The sequence below is a fragment of the Xenopus laevis genome, chromosome 8S (assembly GCF_017654675.1).
Source record: "Xenopus laevis strain J_2021 chromosome 8S, Xenopus_laevis_v10.1, whole genome shotgun sequence".
In the NCBI taxonomy this organism is placed as follows: Eukaryota; Metazoa; Chordata; class Amphibia; order Anura; family Pipidae; genus Xenopus; species Xenopus laevis.
This window is the reverse complement of record NC_054386.1, coordinates 29,479,531-29,501,024: the sequence shown is the minus strand read 5'-3', so window position 1 is coordinate 29,501,024 and position 21,494 is coordinate 29,479,531. Positions and strand designations below refer to the sequence as shown.

Sequence of the window (21,494 nt, the reverse complement as noted above, 5' to 3'; positions counted from 1 at the left end):
ATAGGCGTTAGATTTGTTTTTTAAATAATGTACCCCCTATTGCAAAATATAAAAAGATTCAAATACATCATGGAGTTCTGTGGCCATTTAAAGGCACAAGGTCACCGGCAATTCTTTCACGCAGGTCTAAGAACTCTGTGGTTATTTCGAATATTAGGGGGTAAATAATTTCATATACTACACGACACAAGTGACATCACTAAACACTGTTTAAAAGGTTATATGTTTAGGCTATTCTTGGCTCTTATGTATTATAGGAAAGCTAATTCATAACGGAACAGTTGTAGCGTTTAAAACAGTCCAAGAAATTACAGTAAAAAAACAACTTTTCCTGGCTTATGTTATTTTGCACCATATTGGAGTTTCTGTTGGGTATCAGATCCTTCCGAGAGGATTAAGTAATGGTAGTAATTTGCACTAAAAATGTAGATGACAATATATACTGAATTTAGCACAATGGCATAGATGAAAGAAGAAGAGAAATTAAGGGGGAGTCCACCTTTACAAAACCTAAATATTTTTTTCCAGTAGTATAACCGCAAATAGAGACACTGCTTTCTGTTTTAAAACAAATACAAAGACAAATTCATTTTTTTCTAAAAATTTAAAAGAAGAAATCAAGAAAAAGCATTGGAATAAGTCATACTTGGCGGTGTATTATTTGAAAACCATGTGTTTTGTCAAAGCCAGTTGCCTCTTGTTTAGATTTATCTGCATTCAAGCAGAGGATGCTGATTAGTTTTATCGACTGTTGACACTGGCGGAGATATTTCAGTGTAAGTGAAATTTAACACAGCCAAACACTTCCAATAGGGTTAAGTGGAAAAAATACATTAAAAACCCTGCTACAAGTCTACTAAGGGGGTTATTTATCAAAGGTCGAAAATTCTAATTTACCATTCCAACCTTTATAAATCTGCCCCTAAGTCTTAAGAAATTTCACTCTACTTTCCATTGTTTTAAAGAGAGAGAAATTTACTGTAACAGCCATGGGCCCATTTCATTCCTACTTGCTGGAGTCAGAATTTAAAGTTTTAACCGTTTCCACCAGAACAGGAATCGTGAGTTTCTGTTGCCTGGCAGATCACAATCTCGCATAGGTTAATGCGAAACCCCGGAAACATTGTATCAACTTTTTCTGTGGTGTGCAAAGTGTTAATTTACATTTTTTTTCATTCTGCTTTGGTAATAGTCTAGCAGCTTCTCCTTAAAATAACAGTACTTCCAAGGGGGTTATTTATCAAAATCCAAATTTATCTCCTTATTTTCTGAAATATACGTCGACCAAATCCGCAAGGGTTATAGCCCATTACTTACCAATACATTTTCCCGAAAAAGTGCAGTCTGTGAAAAAAAGGAAAATCGTCTGAAAATTAGAATCGTAAAATTTTTTTGCCCCAAAACTCAAAATCTTCGGATTTTTGCACAAAACCCAGCACAGATCAGGATAACTTTAGGACTGACTTCTCCCATCTACATATTACACAACCTCGGCAGGTTTGACATGCCGGATTTTCAGATTTCCATCCCCGGGTATCATAAATCACGAAAAAGGAAAAATTTCACTAAAGATTCAGATTTTATATTAAAAAAACTAAAAAATTTTGGCATTCGGACTTTAATAAATAACCCCCAAAGAGTCTAAGTGGGAAACTGACTTTTTTATTTGTTTGTTTGGTTTGTTTTTAAAGTAATAATACTAATTTAGACAGGATAAAGGGTTTAAAAAAAAAAAAAAGTCTCTAATGCCATAATGTTACAGAAGTTCCTACAACAGAAACTTGTTCACAAATGTTGCTAACCTTGTTGGCCACCAATTGTGGCCGCTTGGCTAACGTGGCACATGGATATAAAGAAATGACTATTTTTGAAAAAAAGATCTTTGTTCTTCATCTGGGCCATTATTTTTCTTCTGTAGTCGGAGCACTGATTACAACTGTGTTTTCCGTGGAAAAATGATCTTCTCTGTACGATAAGCTTTAGCACAGCTTCATGGAAGGGCTTGTCATGTTCACTGATTTTAAATCCAGGTGCCTAGAGCTCTCGAGGATGCTGGGAGTGCCTCCCGAAAGCTCGTCCATAAAGTTGCTGCAGATTTATCAAGGGTCGAATTACGAAGTAAAAAATACTTGAAATTCGACCATTGAATTAAAATACTTCGAATTCGAACTTTTTTCATCGAACGATTTCAGCGATCGATCGAACGATATTACTTTGACTACAAAAAACCTAGAAAAATGCATTAGAAGGTCCCCATAGGCTAACATAGCACTTTGGCAGGTTTAATTTGGCGAACTATTGAAGTCAAAGTTTTTTTTAAAGAGAGAGTACTTCGATTATCCAATATTAGAATATTCAAACTATTTTACTTTGAATCGAATTCGAAGTAAATTTGAAGTTGTAGTATCCTGTTCAATGGTCGAAGTATCCAAAAAATTACCTCGAATTCACTTCGACCCTTGATAAATCTGCCCCTTAATCTTTAATCCATTCAGAAAGCTTTTTTTTTTAAATTTAAAGCTGAAAGTGATTTCCTGCTGCTTGATTTTCATCTCCCTCAAATTAAGCATCTATGTTTTATATTCCATTTCTATATAAAAAAAAGTGTGGGGAGGGTGATCTTTTTTCTGTTGTCTACCCTCACAATGTAAATTCTATTAATTCCCATTAACGGAAGAATTGTAACTTATTTTGTATATATACACGTACTGACTATGCTGCGCATCGCCAGTTGCTGTGGATTTTCCAAATGTTTGTTATCAAAGAGATTGAAAGAAGAAAATGACTTATTTGTGTGCAGGTTATACACCCTAATAAAAAATTCAGATTGTTTCTGTTTCATCCGTTTTTGAAACTTCCTTTTGTGTTATAAATAGCGGGGTAAATGCCATGTTTGGGGTACTTTAAGAAAATGTGTTTGCTGAATATTCCCATTCTATAGTGGGGGTTGAGAATTTGCACATTCGGGACATGCACTTAAAGCCTTAGCAAATATTCACTTCCGTTAGCCGTTAGGTAAAATATTTGAGCAGCAGGGCTCTTATTTACAGGGGGAAGTGGCTACCCAATGCCATCTGTGTTTGCTCTTGTAGTGGGGGAATAAAAAGCATAAAGAGCCATGGTACAAAGGTGTTGTTTATGGCTGATAATAGAGAATGAGAGCTATTCATTCCTGTGCTGTATCTGCTGTTTTGTTTTTTTTTTTGGAATCCAACTACAGAAGGCTGGTGTGCCCCCCTATCGCTTCTGAGTCGGTAGTTTCACCTCAACCTCCAAGAGCCTATAAAAAGTACCCACTGAGAAGATGTATTGCTCATACAGGTATGTGATCTATTATCCAAAATACTGGGGACCTGGTTTTTCCAGACTAGGGGTCTTTCCATATTATGGATCACATACCTTAAGGGGCACATATATCAAGGGTCGAATTTGAAAAAATGTCGAAACTCAAAAACAACCAAAATTAAGTTGAAGGGTTTTTTTGCCGAATAGGTCCGTATTCGGCCGAATTTGAATCTTACGAAACAAATTAATAGCGAATTCGATTAGAAGTTTTTCCCTAAACAAACTTCGAATTTTCAAAGTCCACCAATTGACTCCAAATAGGCTCAAGGAGGTCCCTCATAGGCTAAAACAGCAATTTGGCTGGTTTTAGATGGTGAATGGTTGAAGTAGAGTTTTTAAAGAGACAGTACATGATAAATTTCAATTTTCAAATTCGAATAGAATTTGGACTATTCCCTAGTCGAAGTACACAAAAAATAGCTCGGAATTTTAAAAATTCACCTCGACCTTTGCTAATTCTGGCCCTAAGTGTACTAAAAAAAGAAATCATTAAAACACTAAGGGGCATATTTATCAAGGGTCGAAATTCAAGTTGAAAAAACTTCGAAATTCAAAAAGACGAACCGAAATGAAGTTGGAAGTTTTTTTTGGTCGAAAAGATCAGTTTTCGGCCAAATTCGAATTGTACGAATAGCGGATTCAAACGAATTTTATTCAAGCTTTTTCTCAAAAACTTTTTCCACCAATTGACTCCAAGTAGGTTCTAGGATGTCCCCCATAGGCTAAAACAGCAATTCGGCAGGTTTTAGATGGCGAATGGTCGACGTCTAATTTTTAAAGAGAATGTAAATGATGCATTATGACTATTCCCTAGTCGAAGTACACTAAAACTAGCTCACAATTATAATTTTTTTCATTCGAATATTCATCTTGACATTTTATAAATCTGCCCCTAAATAAAACGAATATTATTTGCCTCCAATAAGGAATAATTGTTGTGATCAAGTACAACAATGGTGGTCATTTATCAACACTGGGCAAATTTGCACATGGGCAGTAACCCATGGCAACCGATCAAATTGCTGCATTCATTGTTCTACTTGCAGCTGGCTTTAAAAAGCTAATCACTGATTGGTTGCTGCCCATGGGCAAATTTTCCCTGTGGTGATAAATGAGTCCCAATGAGAGACCGCCTTCTCTTAACTCTGAGCTTTTTGGATAATAGGATTTCAGATCCATACCTATACAGACTTTCTGCCACCCAGTGGAGTAAACTGATGACTAGATGCTGCACACTACCTTTTCAAATCTATCAATGTATTGTCACCTTTAAAATGGCCATGCACAGGCCAACACTGGCTGCTGATTTGGCAGGTTATAGATTATGGAGCCAAAGCAATGGCCTCCCAAGTATTTTGGATAATAGATCACATACCTGTATGAGCAATAAATCTTCTCAGTGGTTACTTTTTATAGGCTCTTTGAGGTTGAGGTGAAACTACCGACTCAGAAGCGATAGGGGGGGCACACCAGCCTTCTGTAGTTGGATTCCAAAAAAAACCCAGCAGATACAGCACGGGTGATAGCTGATAGGAAGGCCTCCGATGTCAACTGCAGAGGAGAAAATGCTACTGGCAGAGGACAACATTGACTTGAAGATTCCACCTCTCCTGTTGGGTGTGAATTTTGATTCAACACTTTAGGGACCAAGACCAGTTTTTAAGCAAAATTGTTGGTGACCTCAAACAAACCGATCTTCTGTGTATGGCCGGCTTCAAAGGACAAGGAAAGCCCAAGCCAACCACAGCCCATTAGCAGGGACTATCAGTGTCTCCAAAGATGCCCCAGTAGCTCCCCATCTTCATTTCTGCTGATCCACTGCACATCCTCTGTGCTGCTGTCACTTACTGAGCTTAGGGACCCACTCACAATATACAGTACTCCACATAGAAATGTCACAGTATGAGGCTGAGAATTAATATGGATAATTACTAGATGGCAGCACACAAACCAGTGCAACTAGCATCATTATTTAATAATCTTCTTTGTAGCATCAGCTTATATTACAGGCCAACCTTTTCTGCTTAATAGTTTGCCACAAACCCTAAGCTTAGCTTCTCAACAGCTGCTCACAGCCCACTGAGCATGTGAGTGTCATAGACACTTTCCAAGATGGTGACCCCCTGTGACAAGTTTGAAGTCCTGGATCATTGCTGCTATTGACAAGCTGAAACTTTAGGCTGGTGCAATAAGGTCATTATATAAAATATGACATTTTCAGCCCTATTCATTTTTAGGGTTTAGTTCTCCCTTAATCCCATCAAGAGCTTCCAAGGCTCCTAGGTATTCTAGTTACATGCTCAGGTCTGAAGAAACCACTAGGTCCCTAGACCACTGCTTCCCCCATAGTATTACCATTTCTTTCCCTTTAAATCAAGTGAATCATTACAAGGGGGCAGTTGGGTTGGAGAAACACCAGTGGAGAAGATTCATGTGCCATTGACCTAAGTTATGTGGGGCTGCTTGGGTCAGCACCTGCATAGCCTATAGGATCCAGATATAAAAGTTCTTGAGCCACAGATATAGAAGAATCTCCCACTAGTGAAGGACCCCTTGGCCAGTGACGACTTAACAATGGGGTCTTTTGCAGAACTTTTAGGAGAGGGCTATATCAACCAGCCAGAGCGGTTCTTGCCCAACAGGTTTTTCTAACCTGTTCATAGACAATTTAAAGATAATTATTGCCCCCCCCAATGCATGAACCAATGATCTGGAGGGGCCAATCGACAGCTTATACTGGCACTGTGTATTCCCAACTTTATTTTTGTGATTTAGAACCTGCAGCTGGAAAATATCTGTCAGAGAATATAAATAGAAGAGTCACAGGAGGGGAATATTTATAATGAATCCCACAGGGAAGATCTTTTATAGTGATTATCTTTGAAACAGATGAGACGGATCTCTGGGGCACAACGCCATGCATAGATTAAAAGATGTGCAAACTGTATCACTCCTATTCATGTACAACACCAATCCATGACCCTAGAGGATGCTGGGTGTTGTAGTTCATTACCGGAATGAGCATTCTTTGATTGAAAGCTTTTAATGAAACATGGTATAGAGGCTTATACCTTCCCTGCGTTCAGTATGAGATGGAAAGATACATTCAAGGTGTACAGACATTGCTTTTTATTCTGGAATCAGGGACCCGCATTGTCAGTGCCAGAACCATCAGGAACCCACTGGCTGCTCAAAACACACTATCCTGAATAACCAAAGGATATCTGTACAGCAGACCTGGACCCCCTGTCCGTTGGGGTTGGGCTGTGTTATAGTTACGCCACTGTCACTCTCAGAAAACACACTGCACACACTTTCCCTTTAAATGTGTCAACTAATAATAGTTGCTGCCCTGTAGACTGGTGCTGGTGCACCCCTCACCCACAGTGATTCTGACCTGCTGTTTTCCAGCTCGAGTTCATCAAATGATGCAAATTGGCTGCCGACACCCTATATTGTTCTGTCTCCAGAAAAATATAAGCCTTTTCCTTATGGTACGTTGCATCCCGGCCTGCTTTGTAAGGTATGTAACGGGGCTGCCATGCTGATTTGCACAGAGAATGATGACATTGCTTCTGTCCACTGCAGAGATTATACATCATTCCCATCAGTCTCTCTGCCCCAATGGAGCTTGCAATCTAATGTCCCTATCACTTTCCCATCACTCCCTGTACCAGTGAGTTAACAATCTAAGGTCCCTACTCCCTATCACATTACCATCACTGCCTCAGTGAGCTTACAATCTATGATCCCTGTCTTCCATCAGTTCCAGCCCCAGTGAGCTTACAATGTTGGGTCCCTATCACATTCCCATCAGTCCCTGTCCCAGTGGAGTTCACAATTTAAGGTCCCTATCCCATTCACATAAGTCTATGCCCCAATGATCTTACAACCAAAGTTCCTTGTCACATTCTCATCAGTCCCTGCCCCAATGAGCTTACAATCTTAGGTCCCTATCACAATCCCATCAGTCCCTGCCCCAATAGATTTTATAATCTAAGGTCCCTATCACTTTCATATCAGTCCCTGTCCCAGTGAATTTACAATCTAATGCCCCTATCACATTCCCATCAGTCCCTGTCCCAGTGAGCTTACAATCTAAAGTCCTTATCCAATTCCTATCAGTCCCTGTCCCAGTGAGCTTACAATCTAAGGTCCCTATCACTTTCCCATCAGTTCCTGTCCCATGAGCTTACTATCTTAGGTATCACATTCCCAGCAGTGCCTGTCCCAGTGAGCTTACAATCTAACATAGTACTTATTTCTCTTTCTAGTAGAGCAAATACAGAGATTGGCTCTTGCCAGGGAAAGCCACTGAAGAGATCAGAAAGCTGCAGTGGTAAAACCGAGAGATGGACACATGCTTCCCCTGTTGGGCACCACCTGTAATGAAATGTCAATAATGATTTTGTTGTTCCTTTTTATTATTCCGGCACATGTATTCTGTTCCATATGGATCCATGAACAAATATTAGATTTGTACTATACCAGGTATACCCCATGTGTCATCGTACGTTCAGACGACCTGAAAAGTGCCAGATATATGGCAAGCCTTCCACCCATAAAATGTAGATAGCACATTGTACATTAGAGTGAGTAGCTGCCCCTCTCAGCCCACCCTTCAATGACGAGAGTAAGCTCTCCTAGTGGTTATAATTGCCAACCCCAGACCAGTGGTCCCGTTCACTGAAAACTGTATTGGCCTTGGGGTACTACTGTAGGATCATCTTCCTAGATCTCCTCTATGGTCCAGTCTGGGTGCTCATGCTCATCAGAGTTCTCTCTGGCTCTTCACATGAACTCAGGGGCCCAGGGCCACAGCAAACATGGAAGAAGATTGTAACATGGAGCTCCTAGCATAGTACCCTCGGCCAGTATAGTTTTCAGCATATTGAAGCACCACCCAGGACTCTCAGGTAAACTATTGTAACCACTGGGGGGACTGGTGCCAGTAGCTCAAATCTAGCTCTTTATTCACTTTCAACACAATACACAAATCATTATTCTACCTGTTTTACAAAAAAAATGACATTTTAGATAGTGTTGTTCTGTCTGCTTATTGGTTAAAAAAAGTTTCACTTCCAATAAAGGTTTTATATTGGACTTTGTTAAACCGTCTGGCCTTTTCTTTGTCCATATAGAACTATGGGTATATGACCTGTCGCCATTATGAGCTAAAGGGGGGCTCTGATCACATCCTGGAAGGCCCAGGTGAATAGATGCATCTGTGTAGCCAATAAAAAGAGGGTCTCAAGGTATATATAAATATTGTGCACTGAGAAGAACAGTAACAGCTTCCTTCCTATGGTGGCCCAGTTCTTACATCTTTATTTCCTATATAACCGAGAGCCATTCAGTGGGAAGGGCCTGCGATTTTGTAGCTCCTATGGAAATTCAGCCTATCGGCGGCAGTGATGAGATTGTCTGGCCCACTCACGTAGCTCTTCTCTATAGACGTATTGAACCCGTGATTCCTGTACATTCCGCACTTCACCGCTTTCTCCGAAAATTTGTCAGAGATTCCGTTAAACTTCGTCTGGAAAGAGAGAGTCACATCTCTGATAACGGCATTACAGTTATTACACGTACAGGTACGGGACCTGTTATCCAGAATGCTCAGGACCTGGGGCTTTCCGGATAATGGGTCTTTCTGTAATTTGGATCTGCACACCTTAAGACTACAGGTATGGGATCCGTTATCCGGACAAACCGGTTATCCAGAAAGTTCTAGTTACGAAAACGCAGCCTCACATAGACTACATTATAATCAAATAATACAAATGATTAAAAATTTCCTTTGTGTCTGTAATAATAAAACAGTAGCTTGTACTTGATATAATTACTCCTTATTGGAAGCAAAACCAGCCTATTGGGTTTATTTAATGTCTACATAATTTTCTAGGAGACTTAAGGTATAAAGAATGATCCAAATGACAGAAAAACCTGTTATCCGGAAAGCCCAAGATCCCGAGCATTCTGGATAACAGGTCCCATACCTGTACTAGAAAATCATGTAAACATTAAATAAACCCAATAAGGTGGTTTTGCTTCCAATAAGGATTAATTATATCTTAGTTTGGATCAAGTACAAGCTACTGTTTTATTATTACAGACAAAAAGGAAACAATTCTTAGAAATTTGGACAAAATAGAGTCTATGGAAGACAGCCTTTTCGTAATTCAGAGCTTTCTGGATAACGGGTTTCTGAATAACAGGTCCCCAACCTGTACTATAAAGTTGCAGCATATTCCACAGCAGGGTACATTAGAAGGGTGTATACATCAGACAGATAACATACTGACCGATACAGGAGGTAGCGGGGGCACTGTCCATTTTGGTGGTGACTTTTGGGTGCCATTATTATTTTCTATACTTTACATGTAAATAGTTTGCCTACAGATATTTGCGTCCCTAATCACAAAGCTGGGCCAAGGTTTCATTATACAAGGGCCAATAAGGAGTCTTCCCGACTGTCTGCCCAGCTGATATCTGCCCAAAAAGATGCACTTGGACGAATATCTGCTGTACAAACTGCCTGTAGATAGTGCCCAGGCCAAAAGCGAATGCTCCCCCGGTAACTGGGTAAACGTCACATAAATCAGTTTCTTACCGGCATCTCATGGACTGTAGGGGGTCTGCTTCCGTATGCCTGGTTAGAAGTTCTGTACAAGGGGTTATCAACCTTGGGTCTATAATAAAAAAAGAATATATTTAGCAAGTGTCGTACTTTCTCCATTCTTCCCCTACTGGGTTCTGTTTCTATGGTTATTGGCCAATCTGGGCTACCTAGTAACTAAGACTATTAGGGGGGAGTACACCTTAACGTTAACTTATAGTAAGTTATTGTGTTTCTATTCTACCTCTGGTTGTTGGGGGTCACTGACCCTGGCAACTAGAAAAACAATTGCTCAGAAGAGCACTCTTACATAAGGTTATATAGTAGGGTACATGTCCACATTAAGGAGTAACAGAGTATCCAAGCGTTACATTTATTGTTAGGACCCCAATTACCACCACCAAGAATTTTAGGGATGACTGTTGGGGTGAAGGTTTTCGAGTTAAGTGCTGGGGTTTAAAGCCTAATCACATTAATTATCCAGCACACTTGACACATTCAAGGATTTTTCCTTCATAGGGTGCCTCCACATACCTGCAACAGTAGATATACAAAGATTGCAGCACTCCAAATGAATAATAAAACCGCCTTTATTCCAGGTACAGCATAGCGACATTTCGGACACACAAGGTCCTTTTTCAAGCTTGAAAAAGGACCTTGTGTGTCTGAAACGTCGCTATGCTGTACCTCGAATAAAGGCGGTTTTATTATTCATTTGGAGTGCTGCAATCTTTGTATATCTACTGGTTTAAAGCCTAATGTCTAACTCTAGTAGTGGAACTAAATACAAGGGGAAATATCTGTATAGTATATACTGATATATGTATCAGTGTGCCTCCCAAAGCATTGCTCCAGAAGCATTGGTATATTATTGGCTGCCATTGGACCCCATTTGCATCAGATTCTGAACTACAATTCCCAAAACTCTCAGCTGTTTCTGTACTGTGCCAAGTAAGAGTAATTGCCATTTATACCATTACCACTATTACTAAGGCTGGTGTATATTAGAGTATGCCCATGAGCACTGTGACCATTAAATAGCTGTCTTCATTCAGCTGGCCCTTAGGGGCCACAGATCTGCCAGCGAGAGCCTTACTGTATCACATGACCTGGCTCCCACTATGCATTGCAGTACATACCTGTACCCCCGTCTCCACATCTCTGGGTGGTTAAACTTGGCAGGGAGACCCTCAGTCACCCTGTAGAAGTCACTGGTCTGGGGGTGCAGGGGCTCAGGATTGGGGGGGTCAGAGGATGGTCCCTGGGCTGGACTGTCTGTCATGGTGGGGATCCAGTGCAAGAGGTTGATTGCTTGTGGATCAATGTGTGTGCACCATGTGTTGTAACAACCACTTACTGCTTGGTAACAGTAGTTGCTAGGTAACCGTTCAGAGCGCAACAGGAACTGCATGCAGAGTACAAGGCCACACATGCAGAGTGTAACCAAAATCGCCTCCCCCTTTAAGCACAAACACACAAGGGTGGTTGGTTAAGGTGCCTGGGAGTTTTACTGCAGAAGTGAGAGCAGTTTGGCTCCGCTCCACTCTATTCTATATTCTAATGTCCAGCAGGTGGCGCTGTGGCACCTCGCGTTCTCCGCAAAAGGAAATGACTGAACAGGAAGCGCAGCGCAGAGTGACCTTCCCCGTGTGGGATTTAACATGGCGGCCTCTACAGTCAATGTTCTGCTAAGGACGGGTAGGGCTCTGTCTTTGCTTCAGCGCTCTGCCAAGGATGGCTAGGGCTCTGCACTCAATGCTCTTTTAGGGGCTGGAAGGGATCTGCACTCTGCTCTTTTAGGGACAGGAAGGGATCTACACTCAATTCTCTTCTAGGGACAGCTAGGGCTCTGCACTCAATGCTCTTTTGGGGACAGGTAGGGCTCTGCATTCAATGTTCTTCTAGGGACAGTTAGGGCTCTGCATTCAATGTTCTTCTAGGGACAGGTAGGGTTCTGCCTCCTCTGCATCCAGTTTCTGCTATATAGGTTGGGCTCTGCTTTCTCTGCATATTAATGACCATTCCCCTTGTTCCCATGCAGCATTACCAAGGATTGGCGCTTCCAGTCTCCAGTCCCCAGCATGTGTTGGGCCGGTCTCATACCAAAAGCCACGTGGGAGATGTTACAGCTCAGTCCCAGCCCCTGCGGCACAGCAGCACCAGGAAACCAGCACCACTGGTGAGTAACAGGACTGCTCATAGCACAGGGCAGATTGCTCCTTACCCTTTAAATTATTTTATATAATGTCAGGTGGATTTTTCCTTTAGGCGGTGCTTAGAGATCCCCGAAATAATGATTAAAAGGTGCCAACTGGAACGTGATTGGTGTCACCTTTAGGTTGTAAGCTATGGTGTTTTACCCCCACCCCATAATGGTCCATTTATAGTTGAAACATATACATAATATATACATAAATATGTATATAATTATAGACATAAATGACCGTGATTGGCTGCTTTTTCTCTGGTTTTCAGATTTTACTCAGAAGCTTTTTGCGGATCCTTTAAAGCATCCGGATTTCTTCAATGTAAAGGAACTTTTCTCCCTTCGAGAATTATTTGATGCCCGAGTTCATCTGGGACACAAGAAGGGATGTCGCCATAGGTGTGTATCAGTACAAATATACAGAGGAGGAATGTTCTGGGCACACAATAAGCTGTACCCTCATACTGTACTGTCTAAGGGAATCAATATGGCACCTCCCTCCTCCCATATGTATAAATACAAATATACAGAGAAGGAATGATCTGGCACACAATAAGCTATACCCTCATACTGTACAGTACTAAGGGAAACAATATGGCACCCCCCCATATGTATAAATACAAATATACAGAGAAGGAATGCTCTGGGCACACTAAGTGAACTGCTAGTGATAGAATGTTTCACACTTTATCACCCCAGGCTCATGGAATCCTACCTATTTGGGTGCCGCTTGGAACAAGATATCATAGACCTGGATCAGACAATGAGTCACCTACAGTTGGCACTAAACATCACCGCACACATTGCCTACCGGAAAGGCATCATCTTGTTTGTGAGTCGCAACCGGCAGTTCACCTATCTGATTGAGAGCACAGCCAAAGACTGTGGGGAATATGCGCACACACGCTACTGGCAAGGTGGGCTGCTCACTAACGCCCCTGTGCAATACGGCGTCGGTGTCAGACTTCCGGACCTGATCATCTTCCTCAGCACCCTCAACAACGTATTCGAGCAGCACATGGCAATCCGCGACGCAGCCAAGATGAATATCCCGACCATGGGGATAGTTGATACCAACTGCAACCCCAGCTTAATCACTTACCCCATCCCCGGGAACGACGACTCCCCGCCTGCCATGGAACTCTATTGTCGCCTCTTTAAAATGACCATCAACCGGGCAAAAGACAAGCGCAAACAGATGGAGCTGCTACAGGGGCTGCAGAGTAAAATCTCCGACGCGTAGCCTCGCCACTGTAAAGAAGGACTTTTTATTTTGTTTTATTTGTTTCATTTAAAAAGTTTTTTGGGATTTTTTGAATATTTTTGTTGTAATAAAGCCGCCCCCAAATAAAACATTGCACTGCTTGTTAATCACGTAATAAATATATATTCACCTGATTGTGTTACTGCTCCTTTAAAGGGAATATAACCCTAGCAGATGGGGCCATATACAGCTTTGGGGGTCCCTTCTATAAACTGGACCCTCGGTAACAAAATGCCCCTGCAACTATTCTATATAATAGTCAGAGTTCCCCTTTAAGAGAAAATCTATAGCAGCCCCATGCCCTGACACTTCAGTCTCTGGCTTCTCTGTGACAGTCCGAGTGTTAAGGGGAAGTTAAACTTACAATAAACTTTAAGCATGTTCTAGCAGCTGTGTGGTTGGTAGTGTCCCACTTTCCTTAGCCTCCAGTGGACTGAGTGGGTAATGAATATCATGGTATGTGAACAGTATGTTTGTGCCCTGGGTACCCCTGGAACTATAGCAGGGTGACTGTTACCCCAATGTCTCTATATATCTGTAACCTTGTTATGAGCTAAGGGGGCCCAGCCTGAAAGCCAGTTAGGGGGAGATTTGGGGTGAGTGTGTATTTGTGCCCTGGATACCCCTGGAACTATAGCAGGGTAACTGTAACCCCAATGTTTCTATATAACTGTAACCTTGTTATGAGCTAAGGGGGTCCAGCCTGAAGGCCAGTTAGGGGGAGATTTGGGGTGAGTACTTATTTGTGCCCTGGATACACCTGGAACTATAGCAGGGTGACTGTTACCCCAATGTTTTTATATAACTGTAACCTTGTTATGAGCTATGGGGGTCCAGCCTGAAGGCCAGTTAGGGGGAGATTTGGGGTGAGTACTTATTTGTGCCCTGGGTACCCCTGGAAGTATAGCAGGGTGACTGTTACCCCATTGTTTCTATATAACTTTGTTATGAGCTAAGGGGGCCCAGCCTGAAGGACTGAGAAATTCTACCTACAGGTGAGAGGGGTCGCCATGGATGCGGCTTTTGAGCCCACCTATGCAAATCTCTTCATGGGTTGGTGGGAAGCTTTTTGGGTATTTGGAAATTTGTTGTCCCGCTTTACCCAATACATATCAGTATGGTTTCGTTATATTGACCTGGTGTTCCTTTGGACTGGCAGTTGTGAATTGCATGATGAGTTATTTTTTTAACATTAAATGATAATGATCTAAATGTCAGGCTGACACACACCATCAGTGATAGTAGATTTGGGTTTCTGGATGTCACACTGACCCTGGAGGACAATAATACAATTTCCACTGATTTATTCCGTAAGGCTCCATTTTACATTTCCACAGTCATCACTCTATGTCAACTAAAAGAGGAATCCCAGTGGGTGAATTTCTATGGTTACAATGTAATTGTTCGGATATATCTACTTTTAAACACGCTCTTGAACACTACACGATTGATGGCAAGGGGATATTCCTGCACTCTTACCACTCTGTCCCCCAGAAATAGCTTTTTTAAATCGGTTACGGCCAAAGGATAAAGTTGATGAACAACCAATTCGCTTTATCAGCACCTACAGCAAGCAATGGCCAGCAATTAACTCTATTAAAGAAACACTGATCTAGTGTTGGCAACAGTACTTGGGTCCCGTCCGCTCAAATGCAGTAACAATCTGAGAAACCGTTTACTAAGAAGTAATTCCAGCAAACAAATGACTGGATCAACAGGAAAAAGAATTCTAGAACATGTATCCAGCATTGATAATGCCTTGGACTGGATTTAAACAGAAAGAAAATGACCTCCAGTCAGAAGACATTTTTTGGAATATCTTAACAATTCCGTCAAAGGTTTAGGAGCTACTGGCCTATCCAAAGTAGCCAGGAGCATTTCTGCCATGAGGCAAGGTGATCACCAGCTCCCCAGAAGTTACCAGGGGCGGCAAAAAGCCACCTCAGGTGGCATCACATGCTGAAATGTGCCTGAAAATAGCCCTAAGCATCAGAGTGGGTAACTTGGAATCATCTCTTCTAGCCAAAGAGAGCGAATGGATTTTTATGATGGATGCCTTAAACCCACACGGTCTGAATGAAAGTATTACCATGAATATCTTTATCTAATACATTTAATACACTTCATTTACAGTTTTGGACAGTGTATAACTATTCTTACAGATATTAATTTGTAGCAGCCAATGATGCCATACATTATATCCATTTATGGTTATTAAGCACCTTTGATGATAATTTATTTTGTACCATAAGGGTAGACCTTACTAAAGTAAGTGAATGCATTGTCGCATGGTGTCGCAGCGTTGATCCGACGCGACACGACTGTCAGATGCAGACGCAGTGTGAAGTGTCTGCATCTGACAGTCGTGTTGCTTCGGATCAACCATGCAACGATGCATTCACTTACCTTATTTTTCTCGCAGCATGTTGGATCGTGCCGAAAATGTCCCTAAGGGGGAGTTTATCACATTGCAGTGGAGATAGACATATGTGCCTACGAAGCACTACCACTCCTCCCATGCTCGGTCTTCATCCCTGTGATTAGTAGCTTTGAATTTGACAAACAGGTGCATGGTTATTTAAAGGTGCACCCTTATCGGTGCCACTTTAGCCTTTGACAAAGCTCATATAGAGTGAGCGAAACACGAGCCAGGCGCACATTTTTTAATTTGTTAGGCAGGGTGACGGAATTTACTAAATAAACTGTCCTCTGGGAAGGGTAGATGCGAGGGGAATTTGCGCTGGTTGGGGGTTGTGTCGGGTGGATGGGAATATAGGCAGGACGCTGGATCTCTCATTCAAACCCACTTCTGTGAATCAGGGCAATTGTGCTAACTCCACTGGGAGGGGGAAAGGTCGATATAAGAGTTGTCAATACAGTTTGATAATACATCAGCAAGAGTAATAAAATATACCTTCCGCTATATGGTAACAAAGGCAGGGTGCTGGATCTCCCATATTAATTTGGGCCAGTGTCGGACTGGGATGTCAGGGGCCCACCAGAAAACCTTAGACCGTGGACCCACTTTCCAAACTATTATTCCTCCTCTCCTCATATCTACTTACTATATTCTTCCATTATTAAGCATTTTTTCTCATAAAGAAATAGGGAATGGCCATGAAATAGGCAAAATGATTAGAAGCAAGAGGGTCCACTGACACCTGGGCCCACAGGGAGTTTCCCTGGTATCTCAGTGGGCCAGTCCGACACTGATTTGGGCTATTGTGTTAATCCTGCGGGGAGGGGGAAAGAGCCACAAATGAATGGTTAATGCGGTGTGGTCACACATCCTCAAGAGTAACAGCGTACGCTATCCTCCAGATGCAATATACTGGCGAACTCCATCTTGGTAATAGTTCCCACTTAACATCCTTTACTTGGGAGTATTCACAAGCTATGTGACCTGATGCAGTGACTACCTACTATCCCCACACTCTAATATCAATCTGGGCACAAGCTAGTGACCTCAGAGTCCTTATAGCTTTCCCTCCTAACGTACATTTTCAATTTTTTGTTTATTTTGGGCATACTTTTATAAACCAGTTAATATAAGTTACGTTTTATCAGGGAAACTTTTGGTTAGTGGGAATCTCTGAATTACATACTGGGGTGGTGCAACACAATGGGTCATTCTTTTCCTCTCCTTTGGTTTATGAGTAATTTACTTGACCCTGCACACTGGTAATTTGTATCAGCAAACTATTTAATGGAAGGTGTTCCCATTGTTACCTTTAGTTTATTCAGTTAGTGGGAGATTTGGGGCGAGGGTTTATTTGTGCCCTGGATACCCCTGGAACTATAGCAGGGTGACTGTTACCCCAATGTTTCTATGTATCTGTAACCTTGTTATGAGCTAAGGGGGCCCAGCCTGAAGGCCAGTTAGGGGGAGATTTGGGGTGAGTGTGTATTTGTGCCCTGGGTACCCCTTTAACTATAGCAGGGTGACTGTTACCCCAATGTTTCTATATATCTGTAACCTTGTTATGAGATAAGGGGGCCCTGCCTGAAGGCCAGTTAGTGGGAGATTTGGGGTGAGTGCTTATTTGTGCCCTGGGTACCCCTGGTATATATCTGTAACCTTGTTATGAGCTAATGGGGCCCAGCCAGTTAGGGGATGGTTATTGTCTTTAATATTCTATGAGTTAATGATTGACATTTGTTACCAGGGGTGTAGGACGTAGTAGTGGAGAGGGTTAAACCATTTTTCTGGCCCTTACAGTGTTACCCCTAATATACATGAAAAACTGTCATAAAGAAACACGTGTTATTTTTGGTGACCTCTTGTGGACAAACGTGGTATTGCGCTGTGAAATGCATGTGCGTTTTATTTTGACCCTTCTTAGTCGCCGTAGTAAGCCATTTATATTCTCTCCCAGGAACACGTGTCGTCCTTTCTGTACTGAGCTGCGCTGGAGTCAGTCGCTCGCTGGGCGCTGCATCAAGGTCATGGGGGGATGGAGCCTCCCTAGCGGGATGCGCGGCCCCACTGCCTATGGGAGTTGCAGGTAAGGATTTCACTGAAGCTGACTGATTTCAGAGCCTGACTGCGTCTTTTCTGCCCTGCGGAGTCTGTAATGTCTCTATAGTTGTGTCGTAAAAGGGGCTGCTGTAAAGCGAGTTGTGTGTGCACAGCTGTCGTAAGCATTTGATTAACTGTATCAGACTTAATCTCTCCTTATTCGGCTTCTTTATGCTATGGAGATATATATATTTTCTCATAAGTCTGCAGGCTGAGTTATACAGGGAACTCTTGTATTATAAGGGATAATGTACCCCCTACTGTAAATGATAAGGATATTAGAAGTCACTGAGGGGTTCTGTGGCCATATAAAGGCACAAGACTACAGGGAACTCTTGTATCCCTTGTATTATAAGGGATAATGTACCTGCTTTTAGGTTATTTTGGGGTTGTATGCATGGCTTTTGTGGAGGATTCTTGCCCCTAGAGGCGTTACAGACGTGTGTCTTGTTACATGTTTGTGTCATTAGGTGGCATAGAGAAAACTGGCTGTGTCTACACTCGGTGCTCTTACTTGTGGGTACTAAGAATGATTAGCAGCCAGACATTATCAGCAATGTTGGGCTTCAGCTGCCCATATTTAACTTTTTTTTTGGTGGGGGGGGGAAGGGAGAAGTTCCTGTTCAAGAATGATTCTTAAAAAAAAAGTCATACTTGTGTTGCAGTTTCTGTTGCTTTCTGTTCTCTATGGTTCTGATTCTTGAGCTGGTGTAGTTTAAAGGAACAGTAACACCAAAAAATATAAGCGTTTTAAAGTAATGAAAATATCATGTAGTGTTGCCCTGCACTGGTAAAACTGATCAGTTTGCTTCAGAAACACTACTATAGTTCATATAAACAAGCTGCTGTGGAGCAATGGCAGAAATTGAATAACAGCTATATGGCACAGGTTAAATAGTGGATAACTGATAACATTATGTTCTACAGAGCTTATCTGCTGTGTAACCTGAGCCTTTTCTCCTCTGAATGGGTTGCCGCCATGGCTACACAGCAGCTTATTTATATAAACAATAGTAGTGTTTCTTAAGCAAACACTGCAGTTTTACCAATGCAGGGCAACACTGCATTATATTTTCATTACTTTAAAACGCTTATTTTTTGACTACTGTTCCTTTAAGTCAGTTTTCCACCAGGTCTGGTAATCTGGCGGCTCCTACTACATTGTTTCAGTCTTCAGGACCAGCAGTGCAGAGAATATAAACAGACAGACATAATACAAAGCCTCTAATTCTCTGCTTTTCTTTCCAGGGCAGTGAGCAGCAGATGGGAGTCATGTTCAGGTAGGTTCCACACTTGCTATAAACTTCATTTGCCCCTAGAGGTGTTACAGGTTGGACTGTACGTGTCACACTTGTGTCATTAGGCGGCAGAGACAAATCCATGGCTGAGTCTACGCTCAGAGCTCTGACCCGTGGGCAGTCTGAATGGTTACCAGCCATACACTCATTCCCCAGCTCTTTTTAGGGGCTCCTGGAGGATGCTGGGAGTTGTATGTATAAGGAGTAAGGGACAAAGGCCCAGTCAGCGGCTTGTCCCCCATCTATAACATACTGACTGCATTCACTCACTTCTAGGACCCTGTTGTGGTGTTAGTCTTGTAAATTTAAATCTATATATTTACCCTTTATCAGCACATCTCTTTAATTAAAGTGAACATAGAAATGAGGAAACAAATTAAGACAATTAAAGGGGTTTTCCACCTTTGAGTTAAATTTTAATACTTGGTAGAAACTGATATTCTGAGACAATTTGCAATTGGTCATTGTTTATCTGTGGTTTTTGAGTTATTTAGCTTTTCCGTACCTCTCCTCCAGTTTGTCATTTTAGCAGTCTGGTTGCTAAAATGATTAGAGGCCTGAATAGAAAGATAAGTAATACAAAGTAGCAAATGTGTGGCCTTACAGAGCATTTTTGTTAGATGGGCTCAGTGACCCCCATTTGAAAGCTGGATAGTCGGAGGAAAAAGGCAAATTAAAAAAGAAAGTTGAAAAGTTGTTTCAAACTGGCCATTCTATAACAGTAAAAGTTAATGTGAATTTCCCCTTTAATGGCTCTGGGTTTCTCTGTTAATGATTTAAGGGCCTCCCTGCTGACCCTAATTATTTCCTCTCTGCCCACAGGTTTGAAGCAACAACTTGCCAACATAGTGGCCTCCTATTGCTGAGTGAGTAACAAGGAATCCAAGGGGCCACAGATGGAGCAAAAGGACCATGCTATAGGTTGTATGCCCAGAGCAACTCCTTCTCTGTATATTTGTATTTATACATGTGGGAGGAGTTTCCATATAGATTCCCTTAGACAGTACAGTATACTATAAGGGTATAGCTTATTGTGTGCCCAGAACATTCCTTCTCTGTATATTTGTATTTATACATACGAGAGTGGGAATTGCCATGTTATTTCCCCTAGACAGTACAGTATGAGGATTTAGCTTGTGCCCAGAACATTCCTTCTCAGGAAGCCATAGGAGCAAATGGAAGGCTGGAGGTCTGGCAAGGCATTTTGCTAAAAATATCTGTTTCCATCCTGGAGAATGTAATTGCATGTTCCTTAATTTTATTTTCTCCTGTAGATATTATTTCCTAATAAATCATTTGTCTATTGCCTTTTGTGTGGTTTTTCTACATTTGGGGGGGGGACAGTTGGTGGGGTGTTTAAATGAAACATAAAGGGGTTTTTGTTGGACTATACACTATATAGCAGAGGGTAAGTGTTGCAGTTTGTGCAACATCCCACTAGAGGGCACTGTGGGTTTATACAACCTATTGCTTTTCTCCAAAAGCTGATTAAAACAGATCATGTTGTCAGTAATTAGAACTTTCATTTCTAATTAAAATACAGGCATCTAATAAAGCAACAGATCTTGCCACTCTGCCCTTTTATACTTGCTTGCAATCTCTTCACTGTGAATCCTCCCCACATTCAGACACTCTATGATTTCGGAATCTACAGGTTGACTCCTTGGATATTTATCTGCCAGCTGGTCATAGTGATTATTCTATCCGCCTAGAGATGTGGGAGCTATACCGTTCAAACTGTTTAAAGGGGGTTAAATTTAAGCATAGTCCAGGCGGTAGAAAATGAAATTTGTGAGCAGAGGAGCGTTATCTGGGAAGTTCTAAGCTGAACAACATCACAATCTTTTCTTTCGATTAATCATGACTGCGGAGTGTACTCAAATGACTACAAATCCCAGCATTCGTGGCTATCTTGACAACTGTAACAATGTATCTAGCTGCATAGCACAATGATTTGAGACCCTTTCCAGCAGTAGGTGGATTAATAAATTACTGAGCTCCCTCCACTCCATGACAGAATAACCCTTCACTGGTAATTGAGGTTGCCATAGAAATATTTCAAGTGTGTGTCTGCCATTACCAGAGCTCTGACTGATATTGGGAAATGAATGCTAAGGAAGATAAGGCAGACTCAAAGCTGTTTTCCTGGTGAATTTCCGCAGAACCAATCTAAGAGATTCTACACTTTTAAGTAATAATGAGCAAAATGTTTGCTCTGGAGAGGGGAAAAGTGATATCGCTTCACA

General features: G+C 41.7%; 2 protein-coding genes, 1 long non-coding RNA gene and 2 other non-coding genes across 5 annotated transcripts; 4 read left to right on the top strand and 1 right to left on the bottom strand.

Annotated features, from left to right (window-relative positions):
* Positions 1 to 7,748: 7,748 nt before the first annotated feature.
* On the bottom strand, positions 7,749 to 11,393 carry c9orf116.S (chromosome 9 open reading frame 116 S homeolog). Its single transcript, XM_018232587.2, has 3 exons — positions 11,101 to 11,393; positions 9,956 to 10,034; positions 7,749 to 8,881 (listed from the first exon to the last, which is right to left on the bottom strand). Exons 1-3 carry the CDS (start codon positions 11,391 to 11,393, stop codon positions 8,699 to 8,701), a joined length of 555 nt encoding a protein of 184 aa, XP_018088076.1. The 3' UTR covers positions 7,749 to 8,698.
* A 219-nt stretch (positions 11,394 to 11,612) lies between these two features.
* On the top strand, positions 11,613 to 13,520 carry mrps2.S (mitochondrial ribosomal protein S2 S homeolog). Its single transcript, NM_001095643.1, is given in 4 exon segments — positions 11,613 to 11,659; positions 12,003 to 12,140; positions 12,437 to 12,566; positions 12,867 to 13,520. Coding segments are annotated over 4 exon segments (849 nt in total). The 5' UTR covers positions 11,613 to 11,622; the 3' UTR covers positions 13,411 to 13,520.
* A 4,266-nt stretch (positions 13,521 to 17,786) lies between these two features.
* Positions 17,787 to 20,554, top strand: LOC108699910. Its single transcript, XR_001932891.2, has 3 exons — positions 17,787 to 17,936; positions 19,199 to 19,230; positions 20,071 to 20,554. It is a non-coding gene; the product is annotated as an uncharacterized LOC108699910 (long non-coding RNA).
* Positions 18,367 to 18,499, top strand: LOC121397814. Its single transcript, XR_005963940.1, has one exon. It is a non-coding gene; the product is annotated as a small nucleolar RNA SNORA17 (small nucleolar RNA).
* LOC121397815 lies at positions 19,259 to 19,394 on the top strand. The gene has a single exon (XR_005963941.1). It is a non-coding gene; the product is annotated as a small nucleolar RNA SNORA17 (small nucleolar RNA).
* Positions 20,555 to 21,494: the final 940 nt, after the last annotated feature.

Coding starts and splice junctions, on each gene's coding strand:
- c9orf116.S (XM_018232587.2), bottom strand. CDS start 11,393: ATGTGTGGCCTTGTACTCTGCATGCAGTTCCTGTTGCGCTCTGAACGG. Junction 10,035..11,100: donor ATGTGGAGACGGGGGTACAG/GTATGTACTGCA, acceptor TTTTTATTATAG/ACCCAAGGTTGATAACCCCT. Junction 8,882..9,955: donor CTACAGTCCATGAGATGCCG/GTAAGAAACTGA, acceptor CTCTCTTTCCAG/ACGAAGTTTAACGGAATCTC.